We start from the raw sequence: 26,600 nt of genomic DNA on the forward strand, positions 1-26,600 counted from the left end.
TTGTTCAGTTATACGACCGGCGCAAAAACGATCTTGCCAATCACGGCGAGCGGGCTCGCACGTGTTTTCAACAATAAAGTGCATCACGCAGTACTAGTTCGCGGGCATTATTATCGCGATATTGCGAACAATCCCGATGTCGCGGAAGCTAGTTCCACTATGGAAAACGTAATTCCGTGAAAGTCCAGTTGCTTTAAATTGAATGTAAAATAATTTCCGTCGGCAATGTTTCTCGCTGTTTCGAGATAGGTGCTATTCTCACGATCACATTGAACACAATCTCTGCAATTTTTCATTGCATTCTTGCATTCAATGGGGCAAATATAAAAATTTACACTGTTGTATTCAAATGTGGGGAAGATGATTAAAAAATTATAGCAAATTTTATTCCATCTTTATCATTTTTTTAACATATTTGTTTGAAAATTGAAAAATCGACTTAAAATGTTACAATTTTGTTATCTACTTTACTTTATTTTATATTTTTACGTCTGTGCTCTTAAAACCTCAAAAATTGTGGGTCTCCTTTTCTACCGTTGCTATCGTCGAATTAAATCTCTCTTGAAAAAAAGAAAAAACGCGAAATCGGATCCGACATTGCGATATGACGAGCAGATTCAAGAATGTAGAGCGGCTTGCGTCGCAAATTGAGTCTGCATGCGAACGCGAGATAAGACGTGACGGGAAAGTCGTGCGAATTAATTTGGATGATTGGCCGCAACATCGGAGTTGCTGAAATGCGCCGCACCGATCGATTTGTACGCGGCTCGTTTGAGTACCGGTTGTGACTGGAAAAAAAAAAAGTGGGAGTTACGCGAATTTATCCTATTAATAGAACGTGCGCACGTGTGTTAACGACCGCCGTACTGCTTCTCTTTGCATACACTATGTTAATTACCATTGCGATTAATAGATATTCTATGCGCGACCTCCGTCGATCATACGTCGCATTCAATGCAAGTAACAGTTCAATACTATTATAGTAGCAATGTACTGGATGTTCTGGCGCAGCAAGTAGTTACATAGTGGTTATATTGTGATGATCGTGTCGATGCACTTTTCAGGGATTGATATATTTGCTCGCGATAGATTGAACGATCGAGACGAGTTAACATGTAGCTCAGCTGTTATGCTTCAATAATCGAGCACGGCTGTAAAGTTCGCATCAAGCTGTCAGTTTCTTGGGGACGTTGAGAATCATTCGTGCATCTACGGAGAGCGCGACTGAAGTTCCGTTGTACCAACGGTTTCGATTTTAATTAAATATATTTTCTAGTCGTAATACCGTCTATAATAATTTATGAGTATCTTCGGAAAATTAAATCTCTGTCGTACAAAAAATTTGTACAGTAAAAATTGTGCAAAAAGTTAAGTTTTTAATTAGAAAATTTATAAAATTGTTCTGTTTTATAATCGCGGTGATTGCGCGCGAAATGTGTCCGTGAATCTTTGTGCCCGTCGCAAAATGCGCATGTGTGGAAAATAAAACAAATCGCTTGGGATGACTTCCGGTGATCGTATTTCCGGTGTAAATGCACTGCATGACCACAGAGGCGTTTAGATAACCGTGTACGAGCGACACGACGACGAAATGCTTTATAAAAGACGCACCGAGGTTTTCTCTTTTTTTCACACGTTTGTTGCATCCGCCTTGTTGTTTATCGTGCGCATGTTTGAATACAATACCAACCATTAATCTCAAGAAAAAAACTATTAAGTACAACTGTTTTGAAAATAATAATTAATTATTGACTTCAAATTTTTGTATTTTTATCAATTAATAAATATCACATATAAATTTGACATGTAATTAAAATTTAAAAAATATTATGAATGTCAACTCTATATATATATATATATATTTTTTTTTTAATTTTATACAATAAAAAGATTTTATCCCGTTGACATTCATTAATATCAGAAAGCATTTGCATTTAATGTTCATATATTCGTCGCAGCACCTGCAGCACTTTTAATGATTCTAAAGACGATATCTCTCCATTCATTGTTTTCTATGTCTGTCTCTATTCTTCCTTCATGGCGTTTTAATTAGCTCCTCCCTGGCAATCTACTTTCTAAGCTTAGGCACGAGCGAGTCCAACGCGTACGAATTATAAAATCTAAACGCTGATTTCTTTTCCCAAGCGCGAATCTTTTTACACTCGTTTCTCCTCCCTGCGCGACCGGCGAACAATCCTTATGTACACGCGCGATGCATATCGCGGATTATTTTCGTCAATTTCGCGTTCTATATTGCGCGTACGATAATTCAGGTATAATGTAATAACTCGATGATTTACACGAGTGCGGGATTGCTTTCGCTACGCTCTTTCCACTTTGAAAATTAATAAGCGCAGCCAATCTTCTCATAATTAAATTAGAGCGTATATATTGCGTGATTTCGGATCGCGCTATGAATCTATGGAAATTCAAATTTTATTGTGTTAAATGACAATTTCCAACTAATATTGAATACATACAATTCTACCATTCATCAAAAAAGTATTAAAATAGAATAAATCGAAAGTGTTAGCTGAACACGTGTTAGCTTCCGTATAATATAGCGCAATAGCAAACAATAAAAACAAATGAAAAAGATGTATGAACATTTCGCACACATTTTGCGGTGAGTGAAAATAGAGGATTTTCAAAGGATAAATTATTCGTGCGTTCACCGCGCCACGTGCTGCACCTGTATAATATTATAGACGCACCTGATCGAGCACTGTCGTTGGGAACCTTGGCTTTTTCGCACCGTCGATGTTTACCCACTAGTCTCATAAATCATCGGGTCGTTCCCTTGATCAACGCGCATGGTCCAGAGCAGTGTAATTATGCTTTTTAGAGATCTCCCACGTTTTCACTCTTTCACACCGGTGGCAGAGCAGCGCGGCTCGATAACCCTTTTTTTTTCACACAGCGATTCACGGCCCGTGCATCGTCAGCGGTCTTCTTCGCTCGTTTTGCACGCGGTGGCATAAATTCTCGCGCGAACGAGAAATCTCATCGTTCATCGCGCGTCATTCTCGTGCTTTTCTTTCTTTGGTCTTAGAAAGAGCGACTCGTTGTCTAGAATCTTTATTGTAAAAGCGATGTTCTCTTTCAAACTCAAAGCATCATTCGCTCTCCGTTTGATAGTTCTGGATCTTTTGTTGTCTCATTGCTCAAAATTTCATTTTTTATTAGAGAAATTAAATATTAATCTCTGATTTTAAATTAATTAATTTTAAGTCTCCATTTTAATCGAAATATTAAAATTGCATGATTATTTGTATTTGAATAATTTTATTATGTAAAAAATAGAATAAAGCGTTTATTTTTTTACAATTGCAAAAGATTTGTGTCTGCAACAGTGCTAATGTCAAATCTAGGATGTCATGGTAACTAATGGTCGGTATAGTTGCATTCGCACAAAGAAATCTCATCAGCTACCGCGGCCCAATGTTAAGTTTCGCAAAACCTCACACAGCTCATCTTTTCTTCTTCGTGCATGAGGTTGATCCAAGTCATAAAGTCACAAACGAGGCGTCGGCAATTTACGCAATCGCTTTTGCGGCCAAGTAATCGCGCGCGTCTCAGAAATTCCTGGCGGCCGCGCAAAGTAGAGCAGCTATGAAAAAACCGTCGAGTTTTCTCGCGGCGAGAAATTCTGAGCTCGCGAGCCATCAAAGATTCGTGCACTTTCATCGATCGTGAGAGACGCTGCATATCGAGGTGGAGATCGAAGAAACGAACCCCGATAATAAGTTTATATTAATTTTGCGTTGAGAATAAATGAATAAATCCTAAAGTAAAGTGTAAAGGAATTTAAAAAAATATCTTGAATGCTATTTAATAAGCAAATCTATCTTTCTTGAGTAGCTCTTAAGCAAATCTATCTTTCTCAGTAATGCGTACTCGACTAAATTCAAAATTATGAAGGAAGAAAGGAAGAGTATAAAGGAGAGTCCATATTTGCAAGTAAAATGTTTCAAGGAAACGAATAATAATAGAAACTCGGTACGCGTGTTTTGCAATTTTAAATCCGAAATAAATATATGCTAGAAGACAACACAGTTTATTCGACATGATTAAGCTTCATTAAAATTTTTCACTTTTATCATGACGTAATACGATTATATTATTAAAAAGAACAAATTAAATTCACCTCTTGTGCGAATGCAATTATACATTACTATGAAGCGATATATATCTGCTAAGAATGCACATCAACTTTCACAGATGCGCATCCGGTTAAATTTTGGCATCAAATAACCAGGCGTAATTTTCACGGGTATCCGATTCCAGCTTCACGCTTCACATTTGCGGTTTTCTTTCCGGTGTTTTGAATGATGCGGATATTCCCAGATCTGCAAAATAAACGGAAATTCTCGCTTTGCGAAAGAAAGAAATGCGTGTATCCGTCTGTCAGCAATAAAAGTGCAAGTTACCGAGTGTTTGCTCGTAAAATTAAATTATACGGATTGTGTGCGCTCCAGCTGCTCGCAGCAACTCTTTCCGCAAGATTATTGTTGTAGACGCGATGCGCTGGTTTGGTTTCGTAGAACTTTATAAATAAATCCTAAGGCAATCCGTTATGTGTCCACTAAAAGTCCCTAAGATCTCCACGACTGATTTGATTTTTTTAACTCGCGTAATTATACAATTAAGATACTTTCAACTCGCGACGAAACATCCTACTTTTATATTTTTCTGATTTTTCTACTTTACATCAGATTATACATAAATACGTCTCTTGATACAAATTTGGCTATCAAATAATCGTTAAAAATATAATTATTAAAATAAATATGGGAGAAATAGCTATGCATTATGAAGTTAATATTCTGCACATCTAAATTGCCGTCGTTTCGATTACTTATCTCAGCCGTTTAATTTCTCTTCGAACGCAGAGAGCTCGAGAAAATCCTTACTGACACGGAGCCAAAGCGATCGGTCGTTCAGCAGACCGGAAATCTCGGCTGGCAGCGTGCTGTTCTTGGACACAATGCGTCTCAGTCTGAACAAGAAGATCAAGGAATCACCGCTGTCATCGTCTATCAATACGGCCACGTGCGCAATTTCGCGGGAAGACGGCGACGAGGCAAATCTACCGGGAAGAAAACGCGGGACGGAGAAAATCGAGGAAGAAACGGACGTCTCCGGCGAGCTTAAAGAGCCCGATCGCGAGGACGAGATGAGCAAAAACGTTCAGGAGATCCCCGAGAACACTGCCGAGAATGTCGAGAAAGAAGCCGAGCCACCGCCGGACGCGCGCAGCGATATTTCTGACATGAGCAGCGAGCATTTCCGTACAATGAAACCTACGAGTTGGTCGCCGCCACCCGGCAGGCAGAGGCATCGCTTCAAAATTAGTGATTCCAGCAACACGGATCTGGACGAGAGCCCGGTCAACTCGATCAGAGATCATCGGAGAACGATATCGTCGGCGTCAACGGCATCGTGGAACTCGACGAGTTCTTACGGCTCCTCCAAGATCGAAATCAATTCGCCTGAGAACAACGTCTGCAAAATCACCGTGAGCCCGCGCTCGTCGCCGTTGGTCCATCGGCTGCAGATCGGTCCGGATTCCGGTCTAAGAGGCGCCAGAAGGACGTCCATTCTGATCAATGGCGATCAGAGCACCAATGCGGAATCGACGGCCGGCAATAAAGTGACCATCAGCGTAGGCGGAGAGGACAGTGTGTGCAATCCGACGGTGATCTCCGTGAATTCGGAGAACACGCCGAAGATCCAGAATTCTGCGGAGAATCGCACTCTAGTGATACTCGAGAACTACAAATCGAACATCGTGGTTGAGTCCGCGAACGATGATTCGCGCGCCAAGCAAACCGGGAAGGATAATCGTGTCAAAGATTGCGAGACGAACTCGAAAACGAGCGACGAGGCGCCCACTTCGCCCAGCGAAGAAACATCCTCGCCGTGTCAACGCGCGGAACAGCCGGCGGCGAATTTCGGAAAGAAATTGAGCGTCGAGATCAAGTCTTCCAATACCAATCAATCGTCGAGATTTTGCATATCCGACGAGAAGACGGCGCGACCAGAGTCGAAAACGCGCTTCAAGGATGTCGAAGCTTCTCCCAAATTGTCCGACTTGTCGAAGGAAGCTTTGATCTCGAAGCTGCTGGAGGACTCGTTGCGGAAGGCTCGCGAAAACGGCGAGATCCTCGACGAGGACAGCGGCCAGGCGATCCTAAAGATCTTGAAGCAGAGCTTGCTGAAGAGCAAGGAGTACGAGAGCTCCGAATCGACTCTCGAGGCGAATTACTCGCGATCGTCCAGCCTGAATTCGGACGGCGATTTCATCTCGACGAATCTTTTTCTCGAGGAGAATCCTTACGAAGTGATCAAGGAGCCGATCTACGAGGAGATACCGGACGAGCCGCCGCCCTTGCCGCTGAGCCCGCCACCCACGGAGGACTACCTCAAAGACAGGATCTACTTCGGCGACGTTGAAAGATACTACAAGAAGATCACGCCGGGCCAGTTTCTCGGTCCTTACTTATCCGAGGAAGTTTTCAAGAAATCCAACTCGGCGGATCTGGCCGAGACTTACTTGTCCAAGAGCCCCGAAGATTTCTTCAAGAAGATGTCGACGTCACCCGAGGACGAGCACAACATCTCCACCAAGTTCGAGCTGTTGAATTTCCTGATGGATTCCAAGGACCGCACACGGCCCGCGGACGAGGACGAGGACGAGGACGACGACGAGGAGGACGACGCCGAGGGAGACCTGGAGGCTCTGTACGAGCAGAAGGAGACCAGTCTGGGCGATCTCAGCTCCAAGAGCTCACAGATCTCCAATGTGTCCGACAGCAGCGAGGAGTGCAACATCATCCTGACGAGCTCGCCGGAAGCGTTGAAGGTGAGTTGGCGCTATCGATCGACATGTAAAATTACAAATTTTTTCCTGATTTTTTGGAAGTGATGTACGTTAATTAATGTATATGAGATTATAATCGGAATTTTTCATTCGTTTTTGCAGTCGAGAACGGTCGACATTGAGAGAACCGACAGCGGCGTCGGATCCGAGAGTAGCCAAGCCAGCAGCACGCGCGGTGTTACGAGACGCTGGAGGACGGGCAATGTTTCCTCCGGTCCGGGAAGCCTTCTCGGCGGGATACCGCAAGTAATTTCCGGCGCCACGAAGCTGTGCGAGGATTGCGAGCAGCGACTGGATCCTCTGATAACGGACAGGTATGTTGTAAAAGTTTAATTTATTTATGTTATTGTTTCAATATGTTTAATATTCGACGTTGCGATTTATGGCGAAATATATCTTAATGATCGTGTTTCGATTATCAATCAAGCATTAATTCCTTGATTTGCATAATTATTTTGGCCGAGATTGAAACATGAAATGATTTTTTTCTTCATCGATTTATAACTTTCGAAAACGAGTCGAGTGAATATTTATAATCAAATAAATGTTACTGCTATAATTGAACAGTCCACTTAAAAATCATTATCTCGAAGATAATCTGTCGATTCTAAATGTTTTCTGAAATTTATATAACACATATTATTAAAACGATTTTTAGAGAAATGCATACGCGCGTGAAGACGGTCATGTGTGATTAACGGTTTCGCTAATCTCTTCCGCGTGATACTACATTATTTAACGTATGATACATTGATGAGCGATATCTTGATGGAATAAACAGCAGTTTAGTTTTATAGCTTCCTGTCCCGTTCGAGTCGCTGAACGTAAAAGAAACGCAAACGTTCGTTTCTTGAAACTCGTTTTTAATATGCTCCGGCGTCCTAAATTGTGCACTGTTATCACCTCTGGCCGGATTCACAGATAGCGCTCGATGATCCGGAGAGAGGATATAACGGTCCAGAATCCTTGCTGGAGCGTGTCTTTCACGACAGCGGCCGAGTTTCGACCGTGAGAGATTTGGTTTACTGCGAGTTCCGCGCGAGATTCACTCGATTTGCCTTCAAACCGTAAATTCACGAGGAAAATGCTGCATTGCTTACCGGATACTCAGGAGTAATCTCGCGAATCGAGGAACAAATGTCGTTTTGTCACGGTTGCGATTTTTCCGCGAGGATTCGGAATCTTCCCGTCATCTATGCAATCTATGAGACAAAAGTAAAAAAAGTAAAGACATTTTCAATTGACAAATGCTAAGCAATCAATTTCTAATTAATTAAATAATCAAAAAGAATGCCTTTTTCTGGATTAACGTGTTTCTTAAAAAAGAAATTCTTTGGTTAGTTATATTTTTTTTTATATTGTGTTGTATTTAGAGAATAAATTGACGCAAGCTGTCGATGCATTTGCACCTTAGAATTACGCGACAAGTGCGATGCAAGAGACAGTGGGCCACTTTCTCTTGCTATCGATTTTATTTTGCCCGAGAGCGAAAGTGTCGTTATCGAAGAACGCAGTTGACGTTTGATGAATGGATAATGCAATATGCATCTGGCAAGTTACGACAGTCACTTTCATTTGCGATCATAGATTATTCTCTCTTAAAAAAAGCACATTATCTCGATAATATCGCGAATAGATAGACAATTTATAGATTTTTTAAATTTATATTGAGTTTTTTATTGCTTTGCATTAAAATCTTATATTTTAAACTTAGAAATCCTTTCGAATATTAAAATGTACATTTATCATTTATTTTTATGCCTTAGAATCTTATGTCGTAACATTTGACAGGCCTAGAACTTTACTGCGATGCATTGAAATCTTATATTTCAGAATTCTAAACCATTTTTGTTTGTTTAATATAAGATTTCAATACATACCAATAAAGAAAATGTACATTCTAAAGTTCTAACTTAACAAATGTTATAAATAAAATGTACATTTTAACATTATGGACCATTTTTCTTTAAAATATAAGATTTCAATCGCAGTAATGCATCTACTTTCATGCGATAAAATTTCTTCGTATAAAACATTCCAAATATTATAGGTTGTAAACATTTTTTTCTCGTAAATCATTATATTTCTTTAACAATTTCTGTTTTACTTTTTCCAGCGGCGTCGTATACGCACCTTTTGTATGCAGAAAGTGCTCGAAGAAGCGCGCCGAGCGGAAAGAGATTATTACGGAAATCGTGGAAACCGAACAGAAGTACGGCAGAGATCTGCAGATCATACTCGAGGAGTTCCACCGGCCGATGCTAAAAGCGGGTCTCCTCACGTCGGAACAACTATCGGCGATCTTTCTGAACGTCGAGGAGCTGCTCGAACACAATCTCGTTTTAGCCGAGAAACTGAAGGATAGCGTCGAACTCGCGCAGGTACGAAATTGCGCGCAGAATATTTATTTCAATTTTTCATTGCAAATATATATTTCCAAAAGCTTACGCTATTGGTTTCTGCGATAGGAATCTGGAGACGAGGACCTCTTGACGGTAGACGTGGGAAAAATCTTCCTCGAATCGGAAAGGATGCTTCACGCTTTCGAGAGCTACTGCACGCGCCAAGGCAGCGCTAGTTTATTATTGCAAAATTTGGAGAAGGAAAAGGAGCTTCTTCGCATCTTCCTCAGAGTGTCTCAAATGGAGAACACAGTTTTGCGAAGGATGAACCTGAACTCCTTTCTAATGGTAACATCACTACCCTCAACTTACCTTTCTTAATTTTCTAAATTTTACAAAATTTTATTTATAATTATTCTTTTTAGGTTCCTGTCCAAAGAGTTACGAAATACCCTCTTTTGCTGGCGCGTTTACTTAAAGCAACACCTTCTGTTCGACCTGACATTCAAGAAGCGAAAAAGAGGCTCAAGCAAGCTCAAACGAACATCGAATTACACTTGGAACATATGAATGCTGTAAGTGTAATTATAATGCAAAACCGTTCACGAAAATCACGAAAATAAATGTTATATGTTTTATTAATAGGAGGCAAAGGATGTTACATCAACGAAATTATGGAGGAGAATCTCGATTATCCAGAACGGTAGGCGGTCTATCGGTGAGCAGGATATGGTGAATATTAAACTGAGAAAGGTAAGCTCGTTTAACATAATTAAGTTATTTCACTTTACGTCTTATCCTAAAATGCAATTAACGATATTGATAACGATTCGCTATTATTATCGTAAAATTTATTGATTTAGATGGCGGTCGAGATCTTGGAATGGGCACACGAAGAAGCTAGATTTGTGTTTGAAGGGCGTCTTCTAGTGGCGCAGCCGACTGATAATAATTGGAGACGCGGTCGAACGGTTAAACTCGCACCTGTCACTGCCATGCTTGTCACAAACGGCAAGGTAAACACGCAACTAATCCTTTTTAACATATTTAGCGAAGAAATTCTTTGCGCAATGAAACAGATTACATGCACAAATAAAACTTCTGTTTTCAGCCAAATGCTGATTATCCTGAATTCAATGACGACTCGCTATTTCCGAAGCACATAGGAATTAAGGAAGCTACCCTACTTTTGGTCAAAGAGAAACTTGGACGTTACTCGTTGTTACGAGTAAGTCTTATGTTCCACATTATAATTCTTTCATCGCCGTTCAATAATATTGCTCATGCAAATTTGTATTTACTATTATTATTATTTCAGGAGCCACTGTATCTCGACAAGTGCATAGTGTGCTGTGAAACGGATCTCGAAGATTATTTCGAGATACAAGAGCTGTCTTCCAAGGAAACATTTATATTTAAAGTAAGATCTGTGCACATTAATCATTTCTTTTAAATCGAAATAGCGGATCTCTATCAGTAAACAGATTAATTATCGATGAGATGGTTAAAAATGAACGATAAATTGATTTATTGCAGGCAGAGGACGGCGCGAGAACGAAAAGGTGGTGCAGAACGTTGCAGGCCCACGCACAGTCCCTCGGTGCTTGGCGTAAACGTCGAGGGGCCCTTCCTAACATCATGATTTGCGGCGTAACGAGAAATTAACAAGAGCTTAAACATAACAAGCGTGTGCATAATGTAACACGCTTTTAACCGACGCTGAAAATAGGGTATTTTCAATGACGCGAAGAATCCTGAGCGATTAAATTCGTCTTCATGATCTCCACAGATGAATTAATAATGATTTATTGGGGAGAGAGAACGCTGGACCAAAGGTATTCCTCGGCTCATCGTACGCGACTGTCGACGAGTAGCGCAAAAGTCTAGTTCTTACTGAATTCAAGGTATAACTGCCTGTGTTCGGTTGTTACAGTACGTAGCAGAAACTTCGTTTCCTACGTCTCTGTAATCGGAATGTCACGTGGCGTCGAGTCGCGCATACTAATATCGATTCCTAATGAATAATTTTAAGTATGCATATATAATATATAATACATGTTTGTGCGCGTACGCATAAGTTTATTTAATATCTATATCTTTCAGAAAAAAAAAAAAAAAAAACACGACGAGTAGCTGTGATATCGACCGGTGTATTGGGTTTTCTTTGCGCAAATTACTTACGACGTTGTTAAGATATTTGTCCGTCTTACTTTTCATCTGCGATTTACTTTTTACCGGTTGCAGAATAGATTTATTATTAGATCTGAGGTCATAGGATGTTCGCAGACCAACAGAAGTATCGAGGAATTTGCGTGAATCAGCAACATCGAGGATACAGGGTGCCGTATATGCCTCGCGCAATCAGCGAGCATTCAAAATGCGTATAAATTAGGAACATATTTTTTCTCGCTTCTACAATTCTGTTCTCCTTCAAAATGATTAACAGTATTTACATTATGTTTAACACAGAAAGTATGCAAATTGTACATTTGTACTAGATTTTTATTTAAGAACTAAGCCATATTGTGTATATATATATAATTTGTATATTTACAAATCCTCACACACAGTTCTAACCGAAATTCATTGTAACGAATTAATCTGCTGCATTACAAACCTGCGATTTAATAAAAGTAAAATATGACGCGTTTGCGTATTACTGACTATAAATCAGCCCAAGATATTAGATACTCGTTTCTTTTAATAAATCTAATTCTGTACATTCTTGAATCACAACGTCTGTTGTGTTTGATAACGGTAACAAATGTCGAGACGAACGATAATTATACAAATTGATCTCCGGATGTTTCTCTGTCAGATATTTATAAGCGGTCGTCAACCTGTCAACATCTTCGACGGTGAATTGGGTAGGCCTCATAGTTGGATCCAAGTCAGATAATTTATACATCATCAGACCTAATTCTTTACGACAATATAATGGGAATAGAGTCCTGTAAGAAATAAGAGATAAAACATTAATTTATAAATATTATAATATATAATTTAAGAAACCAAACGCACTTACTCGATACATCGTATGCTGTATTTTTGTCTAAAACTAAACAAGTGTCTTGTTATTTTTTCAAACAGTTTAAAATCGTGTTGCGTACGCGGCTTGACCAATGGCACAAACGACACTACTCCCACGTCAACGTCCGGTTTTGGAACAAAAGCTTTGCCTGCAAATTATACATTGGAATATGAATAAACATTTCTATAACAAATTTATAATTACAAAGTAACATGAGCCAGGTTCAATTACCAGGTATGATAAAACGAAGTACTGGAAACGTCCACGCCTGTGCCATTATCGATAACCTGCATCGTTGGTCTTCTGACGGTTTAGCCACCAGACGTTCTGCTACTTCTTTTTGAAATGTTAACGTCATTTTTGTTCTACCAAACGCCCAAGGTCCTCGATGTTCGGCTATCGCATGCAGCCACTTAATAATCAAAGGTGTCGATACACTGAACGGTAAATTGCCTACAAGATAGATGTGCGGAGATTTATCATTCCAGTCCTTCTTATATTCTGCCGGAAATAAAGTTTCCATATCCGTTTTCATAATATCGTTATATAATATATCCATTTTTCCATTAACCATGCTGAATGAGTCTGCTAGCATGTCTAAAACCGGTTTGAATCTGGGATCTTTTTCCACCACTACTAATCGTTTCGGTATCTGTTTCAGGATAGATTGAGTTATAGGTCCTGGGCCTGGGCCAACTTCTAGCACTTGAGTCCCAGCGAGATCTCCTGTTTTCCTTATGATTTTGTCGGTCAAATTTTTATCCATAAGGAAGTTTTGAGATAAACGTTTTACGGCGTTCAAGTTGTATAATTTCAATATGTCTCGTATGGATGGAAACGGTGGCAATCGTGGAGCAGACATTTTTACAAATACTAATCTTGTTATATACTAATCAAGCACACTTGTGAAATAAATACTTATAGAGTATAATCTTCACAAAAGAAAATATTACTTTTCAAATTTTCTATCTTGATATAAGAACTTGCAAAAATATAAAACCTTTAACCTTTTTAACATAACAAGCTATGACTTTTTTTTATTCGTTTTTAAACAAAGTTATCTCATACAATCTTATTGATTGTTTTTTTTGGCTCTTCAAAATCATCCAAAAACTTTTCTTGCTTCACAGAATATATTGTGTAGGTATAAATTCCGATGACACCAAGGGCTAAAGCGATAGCAGTGCGATTATTAGCTTTACGATATGCTTGTACTCTTTTTGCTCTAAGCAAGTTTTGATCTTCCAGGCGTTTCATATAAACCACATCTGTGGATCTGAGTCTTCCTGCATCTCTCAACACGTCAACCTTTGGCATTGTCTCATTTTGTTCAAGTTGACTGCCTGTAAAAAATAATTAATTTTATTTACTTGCTAAAGGAATGATATATAATATGTTCAATTTAAATCATTCACCAGGTCCCATTTCCACACACCAGTATCCTTGATTAATTACAACAGGTAAATTTCTTCTTACTATCAGTTATACCCTCATTAAATCTGTTGCAGAAAATGATGTTTTTTCAATAACTTTTTAAATATATTTTTTTAGAAATTTTATGCGTCATAATTGGCTTAGATTGATTTATATATTTATATAATATATCCCAAGCAGTGTATTCATTTCAAATATTATATACTTTTGTTTAATTGTGTATTCAAATAATTGTGTAGCAAATTATGTAGTGAGATGAGTGTTTTTTTCATACTAATCACGTGTAACAAATGCAAAATCTAAGTCTAATATTGTTGTATGGCTAATTAGAACTTTGATATACACACAAATTAAGATACATAAAAATACCAAGTATAAAATAATTATATAAAAACAAAGAATATATTAACAATTAATTTTGCTACATATAGAAAGAAAATTTTACATGTTATTAAAAATTAGTTTTATTCAAAATAATTTCTGATAGGTTATCTGCAACTGTATTGAGACGTATTTTGTGGCAAAAATCTAATAACATCAATTATATAAAATTTTATGCATTTGATATTAATATTAAGATCTGCAATTTTTATGTACGATTAAAAGATAAATTTTACATCTGTTATATTCTAAAATTACTCACAATCCAAGAATATTATCCAATACTGATATTACTACTGCAGCGACACAGACGGCAGTTACAAGCGATAATACGTAACACGTATGATGCTCTCGAGTCATCTACTGGTCAGTAGTATTACTAATTGGACAAAAATTAATTTGCTTTACCAATAGATGGCTCATATAATAACATGATCATGAGTGCTGTGTGTTCGTCATAAATAAAAAAATTAATCATTAATTAATTTCCTCAGGGCACATATTTCAAACGTGAAAAATAATATCTGTATCTTTGTTCCATCTTCTCCGTTTCAATTTAAAAAATTAATTTATTAATTACCTATTTTTCTTTCTAAATAATTTACCAACACATTTTAATGATTAAAAAACTTAATTGAACAAAAAAAAACTTAATAAAAATACATGTTAATTATTTAGCAGCTCATTTTCAATATAATAATATGAATTTTGAGAGAAAGAAAAAATGAAAGAAATTGAGAGAGAATAAAAGAAATCGAGAGAGAAGAAGAGAAAATTAAAGATTAAACAAAAATGAAAGAAAGAATAATATCAGAAAGAATAATAGAGATTGAATAAGACTGATTGTAAGATTGTATTTCATATAAAATTAATTTTTCATTAAAATTAATATATAAAAATGTGTGCGTGTGTGTGGATGGATGTGAAATAAACGTTTTCAGAAGGTGAAATATAAAACATATTTAGCCGTAGAATCGCAATAATAAAGAAAGCATTTTGCATTAACATTACACACAAGGCGAGACAGCCGCTGTCGCGAAATAAAGAAGCGCGATTCGTCTTATAAAATCGAGAGGAGAGGTATAATTATGTTATAAATATATATGTACAGATTTGAAGGAACAATGTTAACTCACCAGCATACGCTTAATGGAAAACGAGCAATTTCAAATGACAGACTTTACGCCCTCCAGGAATCTGGAAGGCGGCTTAATATTGCAAGGATAAATCATTATCTTCAAGGTGTTTCTTCTTCTTTTTAATCTTGCCTACCAAATTGGCAATTAACATTATTCCTAAAATATATATTACATTATTTGATAAATTATAAATAACTAGAATTGTACGTGTTATACATATTATACAAATTATTTCTTTTTATTATCAAATTAATATTTAACGCAAACCTTCTTTAGTTAGCACAGGGGGATTATTCTTGTTTTCTGAAGAGAAAAAGAAAATGGGAGTTTCATATAGTATATCTTCCGTACAATAAGTTTTTATCTCCTCCTGAGATCCTCTTTCTTCTTCTCAAACTCCTCGGCGCTCAGTTCTATGAGATATCCTTTCTCTTTCTTAAGATCGTCAGCGCTTAGTTTCTTCATCAATGTCACTCTCACCCTCATAACGAAAAACCTTTATCTTATCCTCAGCGCCAAGATCGTTGTCAATGAAGGTCACCTTGTCACCCTGTTAAGCTTCATTTGTAATGTTCAAATATATTAAACAAAGAATGATCTCAACTATGTGAAAGTTTATTCAAGAGAAAGCTTTGAAAAATGCTCGAAGTATTCTGTGCTGTCGATACACTTGTCAAATTCACTTAATTATGATTTCAAACAAAATTTATGATTCAAATCTTGTTCGAAAATATTAAATTGACTTGTTCTAGAAATTTGCTTATAGATACTTAAAGATAATATATTAATGCATGTTGAAAGATATTTGAATTAAGAAGATATTGAAAAGAGTAATAAAGAGGCAAATAATAATAAGCTAAACTATTTGCAATTGATTTAATGATCATCAACTTACTCGGTCACAAAACGATGTTCTCCGATATTCTCTCAAAAACTCCATTCATTAAAATACATATTTCTATGGTCGTAATGTATGCGGTTGTACTCTTCCAAATGTATTTCGAATGTATGCGGCGTATCTTATTGCGACGTATCTCAATGCGGCGTATCTCATTGCGACGTATCTCATTGCGGACTCTTCATGTTCCATGTTATTCCATGATACTTCCATATTAAATAAAAAGTTTTTTTACACCACTTTTGTGAAGTATGGAAGCTCCTGTGATTTCCAATAGGATATCTAATAATATAAAAATCATATGTAAAGTAAACATATAATAAAGTTTGATAATTGATTTTAATAATCTTTATAATCTTTAACTTTTAATTTCTAATCTTTATTAAAACGTCGTATTTTTATCATTAGAAGTAGAACCTAGCGCGTCATTTTTTCCCGTTATATAATAATTTAAACTTCTACTTACTTCACGGTACATCATCAATTATTATTTTCTTTACTTAAACTAGACTGCACCTCTATTAATCTAACATCATCTAACATCTTTCAACATTAAAAATCAAATCCAGATATATCAACAAAATTAAGTGCTTATCGTTGGTTTATTGTTTTTATTCTGCTCTACCCACAAAAAATTAATATTGAAGGAAAGAGAGAGGAAAGATCTGTTTCTTCGTAGTATCATAGAGTATTCTAAAAAAATATTCTTTTTCAGTATCGATAAGTTTATACTTATAATCGTTACGTCGTCGTTGTCGATCGATCGACTGTTCCTTTTCGAGAGAAGCCTGACAGCCACGAGTGTGTGCTCTCGCTCGTACTTGCTCGGTACGTTAATAACGATGTGCACGCGTGGAATTCGATAGATTGCGAGCGATCCGCTACTGAAATTCGACGTACAATCAGTAATCCGTTCACGAGTGGACTAGGCGGCTCGGATAAATTTTCAATTGAATCGCTAAGCTATATAGCAACTGACGTTGCCATTACGCGTTGGTCATATATATTTTATAATAAATAGATATATTTAATAGATACATCTCTCTGAACACGTAGTATATTGCATCTAATTATACGTATTGAAAAATAATTAGAGAGAGAGAGAGAGAGAGAGAGAGAGAGAGAGAGGAAAAGAGAAATTACATCGGAAAATTTTAGTTACAGATAGAATTCCAATTAAAATTTTATCATCTAAATGTTTGCAAAATTATTATTTATTTTATAACAAAATATTTTCTATAACTGAAACACATGATTTTTAATTCTAGAGCAATTTTTCTACAACCATTACTTCAATTTGATAATAAAATAATTTTTACAAGACCAAAGAGAATTGTACTTGTTGGAAAATTGATGACTATGATCGAAAATAATATATTGAATAAAAGTTTAATTTAAAATTAATATTGGACGTCCAATATGGTCTAAAAACTAAATAGAGAATGTAAAAAATGTATAAAAAAGTTAATGGACTTAAAAATTCCAATTAAAATGACAGATTTTACACTCTCAATTTTGCTCTTGTTGCCAGATGCAAGATTCGCTTTATTTATTATTCGCTTTTGTTATTTGTTAGTGAAAATCAATACTTGACACGTTAAGCCATCGCTATCTGCATCGGGTTACACTAAACCGTTGAACGCGTTGCGTCTGAAAACAGCACGAATTCTCCATTTCCTTAGATTTACGAGCGTATCTGTTTTAGTCTATACTATGTTCCGCTTGCTTCTGATTTGTAATCTTAACGGAAGAGTTATGTCTACGCTCGTGATGTCTGATGCTAAAACATACCTTCCGTGTGCTACTTCCGCGCGCGCGTCTCTCTCTTATGCATCTCTTAAATCCTATCCAAAGTACATTCAGATTTTGTTGCTGCTTAAAAGCATTATCAAAAGTAATGTGTGTCGTAAATCTCGCGCGTCACAATTCCTCAATAAAATTTTTACGGTGTTAAGAATTTTACGATATTTTCCAATATTTTTTTTACATATCTAGAAAGAATTTTATTTAATATTATATTTAAAAATGTATCATAAGCGTGGTTAACAGATATGAAAAGAAAATCATCGTTAAATCTTTAGATAAGATAATCACGTTGCGTATATCATAATGTAGATATATAGTTCACAACAACATATATACTCATTGTATGATAATTATAATCTAATAGCAATTTGAAATTAATGATTGCCAGCGTCGAATTAATTATTAAAGAGAATTTTATCTCACTCTCATCTGCAATATGTGTGATGCCATAATGCGCATCGATTTACGGATTTTCAATAAAAGCGTATGCGCGCATCTATTAACATTTTCAGAATGTTCAACGTTTCGAGACAGCACTCCGATTATAGCAAGTTATAAATCGGATTCCATTGTTGGAACATATCATTAACATCTGGATTATCCAAACATAATTTTCATACCACAATGCGTAATATATTTGATATGATGTCAGGCCGCACATACTCACGGCTAAACTAATTCATTTATAAGTAATATTATTTATATCGTCTCGTTGTTATATATTGCGTAATTTCGCGTAATTTTTCAGAGATAAGATGATCGATAAAATGCTCGCGTATTACTTCTAAAAATTGATTGCCAATATATTTTTACTTGTTCTTCGGTTATTTTTTATTTCACGAACGGGTCAATTGGGGATAAAAAGATTGAATCTTCGGAACAGAATCGCCAAAATTACAACCGACAGTGGAGTCTTCATGAGCAATATGGAAGTAATACAATTGTGCACCCGATTTGATCACCAACTTCGATTTTCTCTGTTAAATAGACAAAGTCCACGAGAAGCAATTTGTGTTTTTTTTTCTTTTTTGCTAATATTGCTTCTATTATCGTATTTCATTGGCAGAAATTGCAACAGCAAGCCCGTAAAGTGCAAGATTTGCGTATGCATGAGGATTTTTGAATCGTATTAATAATTCAACGGGTATTTCTTTGTACAGAGCAATCTATTATCGATTTCTTCACAACAAAATTTGCCGCTGGGAATGAAGTTTAAATTTAAACGGAAAATGCTGCTTTCAATATGCAAAGTTGAAAATTTCTGAGTGATTCTTACGATTCATTAATGATTCGTTCGCTTCTGTTTTCATTGCGTTAAAGGAAGTAAGCTGCTTATTAAATTAATGCATTTCTTGAAATTTTTGGAAAATCTAAAACAGAATTTATGAGATTTGTATACCCAATATTATTTAAAAATTGACACTAAATTTTATGCACGCTACCTTCTTTAAAATTATTGATAAGTCTGTGTGTAAAAGACTGCGTAATTTAAAACCACGTGTATATATAATAAGTAAATTTTGCAGCCGCAACACACAAATGTTATATTTTTCAGGACGTGCTTGTATATCCTGCGGTAGGCAAGCGGTTTTTGGACAGTGTACATGTACGCTTTCTCTACTGAAAGAGTTAAGAGGTTTTTGAAATATAAATTCACTCTGCTGGACTTTTGGCATAAATCAAACTAAATCTGATACAGAATAAAAAAACTCGGTGTTTCTATTTATCAAAGTTTCACATAAATCACATAAAATATATTTTTAGTAAATTTTTCTGTATATTAAAGTTTATAATTTTTGAAAAATTATATTAATTAAAGAAAACATTTAATTATTGATTTATGTACATTGCAATGTCATAAATTGAGTTAATTAGCCATTTATTGTGTATAAATTAGCGCAAAGTACATCTTTATTTTGTTATTTTGCATTTGCAATATTTTATGTAATAAATTATGAGTATATTAAGGATGCGTTATTAATTCGAGCCAGTTGTATGATATAATTTGATGATATAACGCAGCAATGCGGTTGGCGAGCATCCTACTGTATGAGACAAATGAGATAGAACACGTCATTAATTAAATAAGCCAATTTATTAATGCACGCATATAATTAACTAAATGATTAAATAGATAATTAATTGCGCCGCGATTTCTATGGTCTCGCGCGCATATGTAAATGATACAGTAAAAGTTTCCAATTAAGCGCGCCATATTTTCTTATATTACCGCTATGAACACACGAAGCCCATAATGTTCGTCAAAGTACACATGGAACATTGCCAGATGTGATGCAACGAGTTTCTATTATAACTAGCTTAGTGTCACCCACGCAAAAGTCAACCTACAAAATAATTCACGGTGAAGTTTGTACACTATGCGCAAAATCGATTTGCAAAAGTTCCCCCGAAGGTGATAGTCTGCGCTTCAGATATCATCGTCTTTTAGAAGGGAAAGAAAGAAAGCAAGCTGAAGATTTTTTATTAAATTTTTCCATTTCTAGGTTGATTATTATCCGAGACTCGCAGAGACGTGGACTGTTTTCGGGTAACACTGAGAAAAATACGCTCCTCCCGAAAGTTCATAACAAAATTACTTCCAGCGGCTGGAAAGACGTCTCACTTTATCTCGTTTATGCGCAATGGCGTCCTTAAAGTCCACGATTTCGCGATAGCGAAGATTGACTTTGAAACTACTGACGAATAAAAGAAAATTGAAGGGATCGTTGTGCGCTATGTGCTGGAAGGCGTTGTGATTTATGCGATGGTTTTCCAATACGGTACTTGTAACACTGTTAGAGATTCATTGCAATATTTATGTGTATTTACCATAACATCATAATGCTGAGATTAATTTTATTGATTAATATTAATTATATCTTTATGGCAAATATAATAATTTATTTATCTATACAAAATGTGTGTGTATGTGTGTGTGTATTCCTGAACTGTATTGTTTACTCACAATACATTTTATTAAAAAGCAAAAAAATAAGTACGCTATTTTTTAGAGACACAAATAAAATATATAAATTTAATATATTCTAAAAATAAATTTTCATTTTTAAATCTGTTTGAGAGTTGAAAATGTTACGTTCCGTGTATATATCATCCTACGGTCTATGCTGAAAAAAAAATTTAGACTTTTCTTTTCAAATCTATCCCATTCATTTTAAGCACTTGGAAAGTAAGCCACGTAGAAGTTACGTCGATGTGGGAAAAACGGCTTCTTCGACATTACAGCAGTATCTTCGAAACAGCGGCGGTATGGAGAGCGTACTGTCGTAAGTGGCACTACGGTGTATCGAGCGTAAAGTGGATCCGCGTATTTCGAAAGGACGGGAAGAATGAGAAACGAGCCTTTCAAGCCGAAGAGGCAACGGCATGGCAGGATACTCTCGAGAGGAGAAACGCTGTTCCGTCGGCGGCGAATTTCATGCCGCTCGACGATCTTTTTTATTTATGAGGACCGTTAACGTACCGAAGCCCCGAAGCTAAAGCCCTCGGCCAATATCTATGATAATGTGCGATATCGTGTGACACGGATTTCGATGACGACGACGACGACGACGAAACGTGCCTGTGTCACGAAATCGTAATCCTGCTCGCACGTGCGCAACGAGCAGGATTATGAAGAGAGAGTGCTACCTATCGACTTCGATTATGGCAATTGCCGCGCATTTCTCATCCGAGATATTTATTTCGTAATAATTTGTCAATAAATCTAAGCTCTGTCATTGTTACGAGCTTGCGCTGAAGACACGTTACTTTCTCAAAAATCAAAAGGCGAAGTTTTAAAATGAAACAATCGATGAATTATATTTAACAAGTAATAATTAAATATAAAGAAATAAATGTTTCATATTTTATTTGAATATAATTATTGCTTGTTATTCTTCGAGAGATGCACAATAATCAAAAATTTTATTAATGAAAATTATTATTATTTTAAATAACAATTTATTATCAGATATAATAATTATTTAATTGTATCAATTTGTTTCAAGAGTCGTTATTTATTATCGTTATTTATTATAATCGTTTTTTATTTGAGAATTTTGCATCTCGGCTTAATTATACGGCATTAGAATCGAACTGCACGTGTCGAAGAGAGCGTAAAAACGCCCGCTTCGAATTTCTTTCAAGTTTCTTTCGCATTCGCAAAAGCTCAATATCGATAGTCGATAGAAGTTAATAAGTAGCGCAACTTGATTCAGAAAAAAATAAGAAATTTTTTTCTCTTTGAGATATTTTTTCGCGAACTTTATTAATTACATATTTGCATCAGAATTTAAACTAATACGCAGAAAAGTTAATATATAGGAAAATATTTCAAGAATCTTGCGATAGATATGGATGGAGGAAAAAAAAATATCGATTACGTTCTTTTCGGACGATGTATACATTTGAAAATTAAATTTATTGTTACTGACAGAAAGAGAAGATAAATTGTATGATAAATTTCTTGCAATATGTATCTAATATCAACTGTAAAAATCGTACAATCTCGTGGATTAAAGAGAAAGAAAAATGAGTAAAGGGAATAAGAGAAGAGGAGAAACCGGAGATATGGAGAGAAAAAGATGTATGCGTTTGCGCGAAACTTTGCCAAGGTGAGTACAGAAGGGTCAAGGTGATCAGCGCAAGGTGCTGTTTGCAATGTAAACTAGCGTACGCCAGTTGAACCAGCTGACGGACGTCGGCGGTATATTGTATAAATAACCGCTTTCGATGTGCCACGTGCACATCATATTTCCGCGAGCTTTATATTTAAAATTGCAATCTGCAATTTACAATCATTTAATTACTGATTTCTTCATAAAATAAGAATATATTCTTTTTAAAGTCAGCAAAGGCATGGTCACATTAAAACTTAAATAGAGCTGTGCCTGCATTTATATTATTAAATTAATATTTAAAACCAAATGTGTGAAGTTATAAATTATTTCTAAAATTTATATCTTGGATTTTCTGTGCAAGATGAGAATTTTAATGAAAAAATCTATAAATTCTATAATCTATAATAATAATAATCTATAATTCTATAATCTATAGTTGTCTATAATAATAATAATCTATAATTTATCTACTTTTCTTGTCAGTAGCAAGAAATTGGCATAATTTGATCAAATAACTATACTATTTTCAATTATAGTAATTCACAATTAAATATTTCAAACACGATTTTTACGTTTAAAATAACCTGTCCAAATATATTTATTATTAGCGAATAAAGTATCACAATGTAACGCGTGTTAATTTAATGATACTCCAACACGAAATACGGTGAAGGTTGTCGTAAGAGGATTTCTTCATCACTCGGCGCGCGCGCTATCCTTCCACCCTCTTAATTTCTCATCTCCTGAACGGGAAATGCGGAACGCCGGCAGGGCAAGGCGAGGCGACAACGTGTTCTCGCCCACTGCTTGGAGAGAAGAGGGCGGTTAGTATGCGACGCTATTAACGCCTAACAGAGAGCAGGTAAGACGCGGCCGCCTCTGTGTAATCACATAGTTACTTCAATTTCCGCGATAATCCGGTTGTGGATTATCGCGCAGAATCCGGGTGCACGGTGGATGTGGACTTGCATCCATAATGACGTAGCGCGGCGTAGCACGAGCGGAGATGCAGGCAGGCAGGCAGCCCCGTTACTCCCTTTTTCCACTCGCTGACGCTGCCGCTGACTACCGGCAATGGCAGATTGAATTACTCGTACACGCCAGAGCACGCGTCTCCATTATCTCTACGATATTTGTCGCGCGCCGTCGAAATTGCCCGATTATCGGTGTAAAGCTGTTGCTATAGCGCGTGCTTTATTTATAAATCCGTCATTTCCGAGAACTCCTCCCGTAATACGCGCCAATCGCGCGTGAAAAAATCCCGGTTGTACAACAAACTCAATAGAATATGAAAAAAATGCTAATTGCATAAAAAGATCGCGTGTGCGAAATGTATACAAATATTGGGGTGCGTAGTAAATTTTCTGTCCCAGAATCGCGGTGCAAAAGATTAGTAAAATTGCAAGGAATGAATACAGTTACCATAATATTTCGAAGCTTGAATTTGCATAGATAGAATGACGTTACGAGATAACGCAAACTAATACAATTACGAGACAATGGAAGCAAAATTATTGAGCGGAGAGTCAGTTGGAATAATATTTAACTGCAAAATTCTAGTCATATTTTCGCTCGAAATGAGCGGTGGCAGCGATGTTGCGCTCGACGAGAGTAATTAATTTGCGTTTTAATAAAGTATAATAATTATATATCTCCTGGGTCCGCGCGAGCACAAATGTGTTATTTTCGAAAATTTATCATTATTTTACACGGGAATACACAAATTTCATGTTTGGATAATTAAGAATGAAAAAAACCGAATTTCAGATTAAATTTTCGGAAGCTATCTACACAAGCACATGTACTTTCCCGCAGAATCTCGCACGATTTTCGCGTGAGTTAATATCGGACATGAGATTACGTCGTGCAGACTGTGTTAGTAATGAAGAAAGCTTTATCATCATAATGTTTTTACAAATGGTTATGGTTTGCATTAATTTCCGTATTAGATAAAACTGTTTTTTAATAATCGGTCTAGTGATAAAATATTTTATTATTTTTGTTGCAAAGAAGAACATAATGTACGGCGATCGTTGAGAGTAAAAAAATGTTGAAAAATTTGATTACGTTCTCATTGATAATGCACGACCTTGAAAGTTCGTCCCGACTAAAAGCGACGAAATAAAATGGCGCTTGCTCCTGACCGATGGAACGATGTGCCATCAGTGGCATTGGATTAATGGAAAAAGTTTTGCACGTCGCAAAATTGTTTCTGTCATAAATCGGCGTGGAAAAATAAAGCAAAGCTTGTCAAAATTTCTGTCCTAATTAATCATGCAGAGTAAATTGTGAAATCGGTATGACGGTTTTAAATTGTTCCGATCGTTAATTACTTCGAGATATCGATACTCCAATTTCTCGTTACACGGCGAATATCATCTGATCATTTCTGTCTTGCGTGTATTAATGCATACAGTGTTGAGTGTTTCTGATATAACTGCGAGATCTGCCTCTGCATTGAACGCGTTTCCGCTTTTGGCACGATTCACAAAGCGCAGCATACTCGAATACGAAACTGTCCCCTGTGTTCTGTCTAAGTCCCGTGTATAAGGGATTAATTTGCGACCGTTGTGTGCGTGCGTGTATGTGTGTTTGAAGGAGTCCATTGTAAAGTCCCGGCGCTAGAAAGTGCGATATGTTATGTACTGATTGTGAGAACAATGATTAATGTTCCTTGTTAAAAGCGACCGGTGTTCTTGCATGTAAAATTGAAGTGTAAGGAAAAGATGTGATATTTTAATTAATGCTCGACATACTTGTATTTTATGTAGAAAGATATCTAGATTGTCTCGCGAGCTCCGTATTCATTTGAAAGTGTTTTCGAAAGCAGTTTATAATAGGAGAATTATACGTATGTCGTAACTTTACTTCTTTGTTAAGCTGCAAATGTAAACTGAAGTACTCGTCTCAATAGAATAAACGAAGATTTTATCAGCGTTCCGTAGAGCAAACTTTTCATACTGGTTTGAGATTAACAAACGCACGTGGACGGGAAAGCATAAAATATGTTCCGTAAGACAAGTGGGTCTACGTATTTGCGTTTCTGCTTTAAATTCCCCAGCGAGATTTCGCGGCTTGAATAATGCCCGTGCATTTTATAACGCTTCAAAGACATTCTCGCATCGTAAGAATTTAACGACGTTGCCAGAATTCAAGGAACAATCAAGGGCCAAAGCGTACAGATTTCTCTCAACGAATTGCACTGAAAGATGAAAGAGGATTTCTCGACCTGTGGCTCGGCATTCTTTTGTTGTTGATGTAAATTGTTAAAAACATACTTTCTTCTCAATTACCGGTGGCGCAGATGTTGCGGGCGCCGCAAAGTCAGCGAAAGTACTTTTCACGATCATATTTCATTAATGTTACATTCGTTAAATGTTTTTCACAATCTCAGACTATTCTTAGACACACGTGTCGTTTAAAATCGTAATTTATATTAGAAAGTTGCACACTTTTATGAAATACACAAATCAAGTTTTCTGGAAATCTATTTGAAATCGTGTTGAAAAAGCGCTGGAATAAGAATTACGTGTACCGTGAAAAGTTTCGTATCCTGAGACGCGAGAAAGACGATAATTGAGAATGTACACCCCCGCTGCATTTTCTATTCCAGACAGATAACAAGCGTCATCGTTAAAGGATCTATTCTATCGCTGTTCCAACCTAAGTCTAATCCTCCACCACGCAGAACTTTCCGCACTGTACCGACACACCGAAGCATTCTTCCTTGTCTTTCACCCACCCTTTCTTGACCGCCCCCTCGTGACGGAATACTATTCTACATCCCCAACGTGTAATAATCGGAGTGTCCCCGAAATGCGCGCACGATTCGTCGCCTGCGCATCGCGAAATATCCTCCGCCGCATCCCTGGACAGTCCGGCGGACAAGGAAAGGAGCGGAGGGGCTGCAGGATAATGGAGGGGACAGGGATACAAGCGAGGCACGAGCCCGCGACCTGAGCTTTCGCCAGGAAACTTCCTCTCCGCGCGCGAAATCGATCAGGTAGTGACGTCCCACGTGACGCCTCGTCAGGATTTACTCTGAAATCCTCCACCTGCGGTCTTTT

The 26,600-nt window shown here is 36.8% G+C and overlaps 3 protein-coding genes across 6 annotated transcripts in view; 1 reads left to right on the plus strand and 2 right to left on the minus strand.

The window, feature by feature from the left end:
• RhoGEF64C (Rho guanine nucleotide exchange factor at 64C) overlaps nucleotides 1-11,869 on the plus strand; it is a 57,500-nt gene extending 45,631 nt beyond the window's left edge. Inside the window, exons 5-14 of the mRNA XM_012367758.2 lie at nucleotides 4,893-6,865; nucleotides 6,986-7,197; nucleotides 9,000-9,264; nucleotides 9,352-9,573; nucleotides 9,651-9,800; nucleotides 9,871-9,978; nucleotides 10,089-10,241; nucleotides 10,337-10,453; nucleotides 10,544-10,645; nucleotides 10,762-11,869. Of these exons, the coding sequence (XP_012223181.2) occupies nucleotides 4,893-6,865; nucleotides 6,986-7,197; nucleotides 9,000-9,264; nucleotides 9,352-9,573; nucleotides 9,651-9,800; nucleotides 9,871-9,978; nucleotides 10,089-10,241; nucleotides 10,337-10,453; nucleotides 10,544-10,645; nucleotides 10,762-10,890 (3,431 nt within the window). The 3' untranslated portion in view covers nucleotides 10,891-11,869. The remainder of the gene's footprint in view (nucleotides 1-4,892; nucleotides 6,866-6,985; nucleotides 7,198-8,999; nucleotides 9,265-9,351; nucleotides 9,574-9,650; nucleotides 9,801-9,870; nucleotides 9,979-10,088; nucleotides 10,242-10,336; nucleotides 10,454-10,543; nucleotides 10,646-10,761) is intronic.
• Nucleotides 11,707-13,267, minus strand: mtTFB1 (mitochondrial transcription factor B1). The gene is made up of 3 exons (XM_012367764.2): nucleotides 12,488-13,267; nucleotides 12,251-12,404; nucleotides 11,707-12,176 (listed from the first exon to the last, which is right to left on the minus strand). The coding sequence occupies exons 1-3, from the start codon at nucleotides 13,116-13,118 to the stop codon at nucleotides 11,909-11,911; spliced, it is 1,053 nt and encodes a 350-aa protein (XP_012223187.1). The 5' UTR covers nucleotides 13,119-13,267; the 3' UTR covers nucleotides 11,707-11,908.
• Nucleotides 13,265-26,600, minus strand: part of Ccdc56 (Coiled-coil domain containing 56) — a 144,782-nt gene continuing 131,446 nt past the window's right edge. The window contains exons 8-13 of one of the 4 annotated variants that reach the window (XM_067356325.1): nucleotides 16,106-16,390; nucleotides 15,478-15,760; nucleotides 15,208-15,366; nucleotides 14,334-14,450; nucleotides 13,672-13,755; nucleotides 13,265-13,599 (exon numbers count right to left, since the gene is read on the minus strand). In XM_067356325.1, the coding sequence (XP_067212426.1) occupies nucleotides 13,319-13,599; nucleotides 13,672-13,681 (291 nt within the window). In that variant the 5' untranslated portion in view covers nucleotides 13,682-13,755; nucleotides 14,334-14,450; nucleotides 15,208-15,366; nucleotides 15,478-15,760; nucleotides 16,106-16,390 and the 3' untranslated portion in view covers nucleotides 13,265-13,318. Of the gene's footprint in view, nucleotides 13,600-13,671; nucleotides 13,756-14,333; nucleotides 14,451-15,207; nucleotides 15,367-15,477; nucleotides 15,769-16,105; nucleotides 16,391-26,600 lie in introns of all 4 variants that reach the window. The other 3 variants (XM_067356324.1, XM_067356326.1, XM_067356327.1) reach the window with 3 other exon arrangements.

This window comes from Linepithema humile, chromosome 5 (genome assembly GCF_040581485.1).
Source record: "Linepithema humile isolate Giens D197 chromosome 5, Lhum_UNIL_v1.0, whole genome shotgun sequence".
Classification (NCBI taxonomy): Eukaryota; Metazoa; Arthropoda; class Insecta; order Hymenoptera; family Formicidae; genus Linepithema; species Linepithema humile.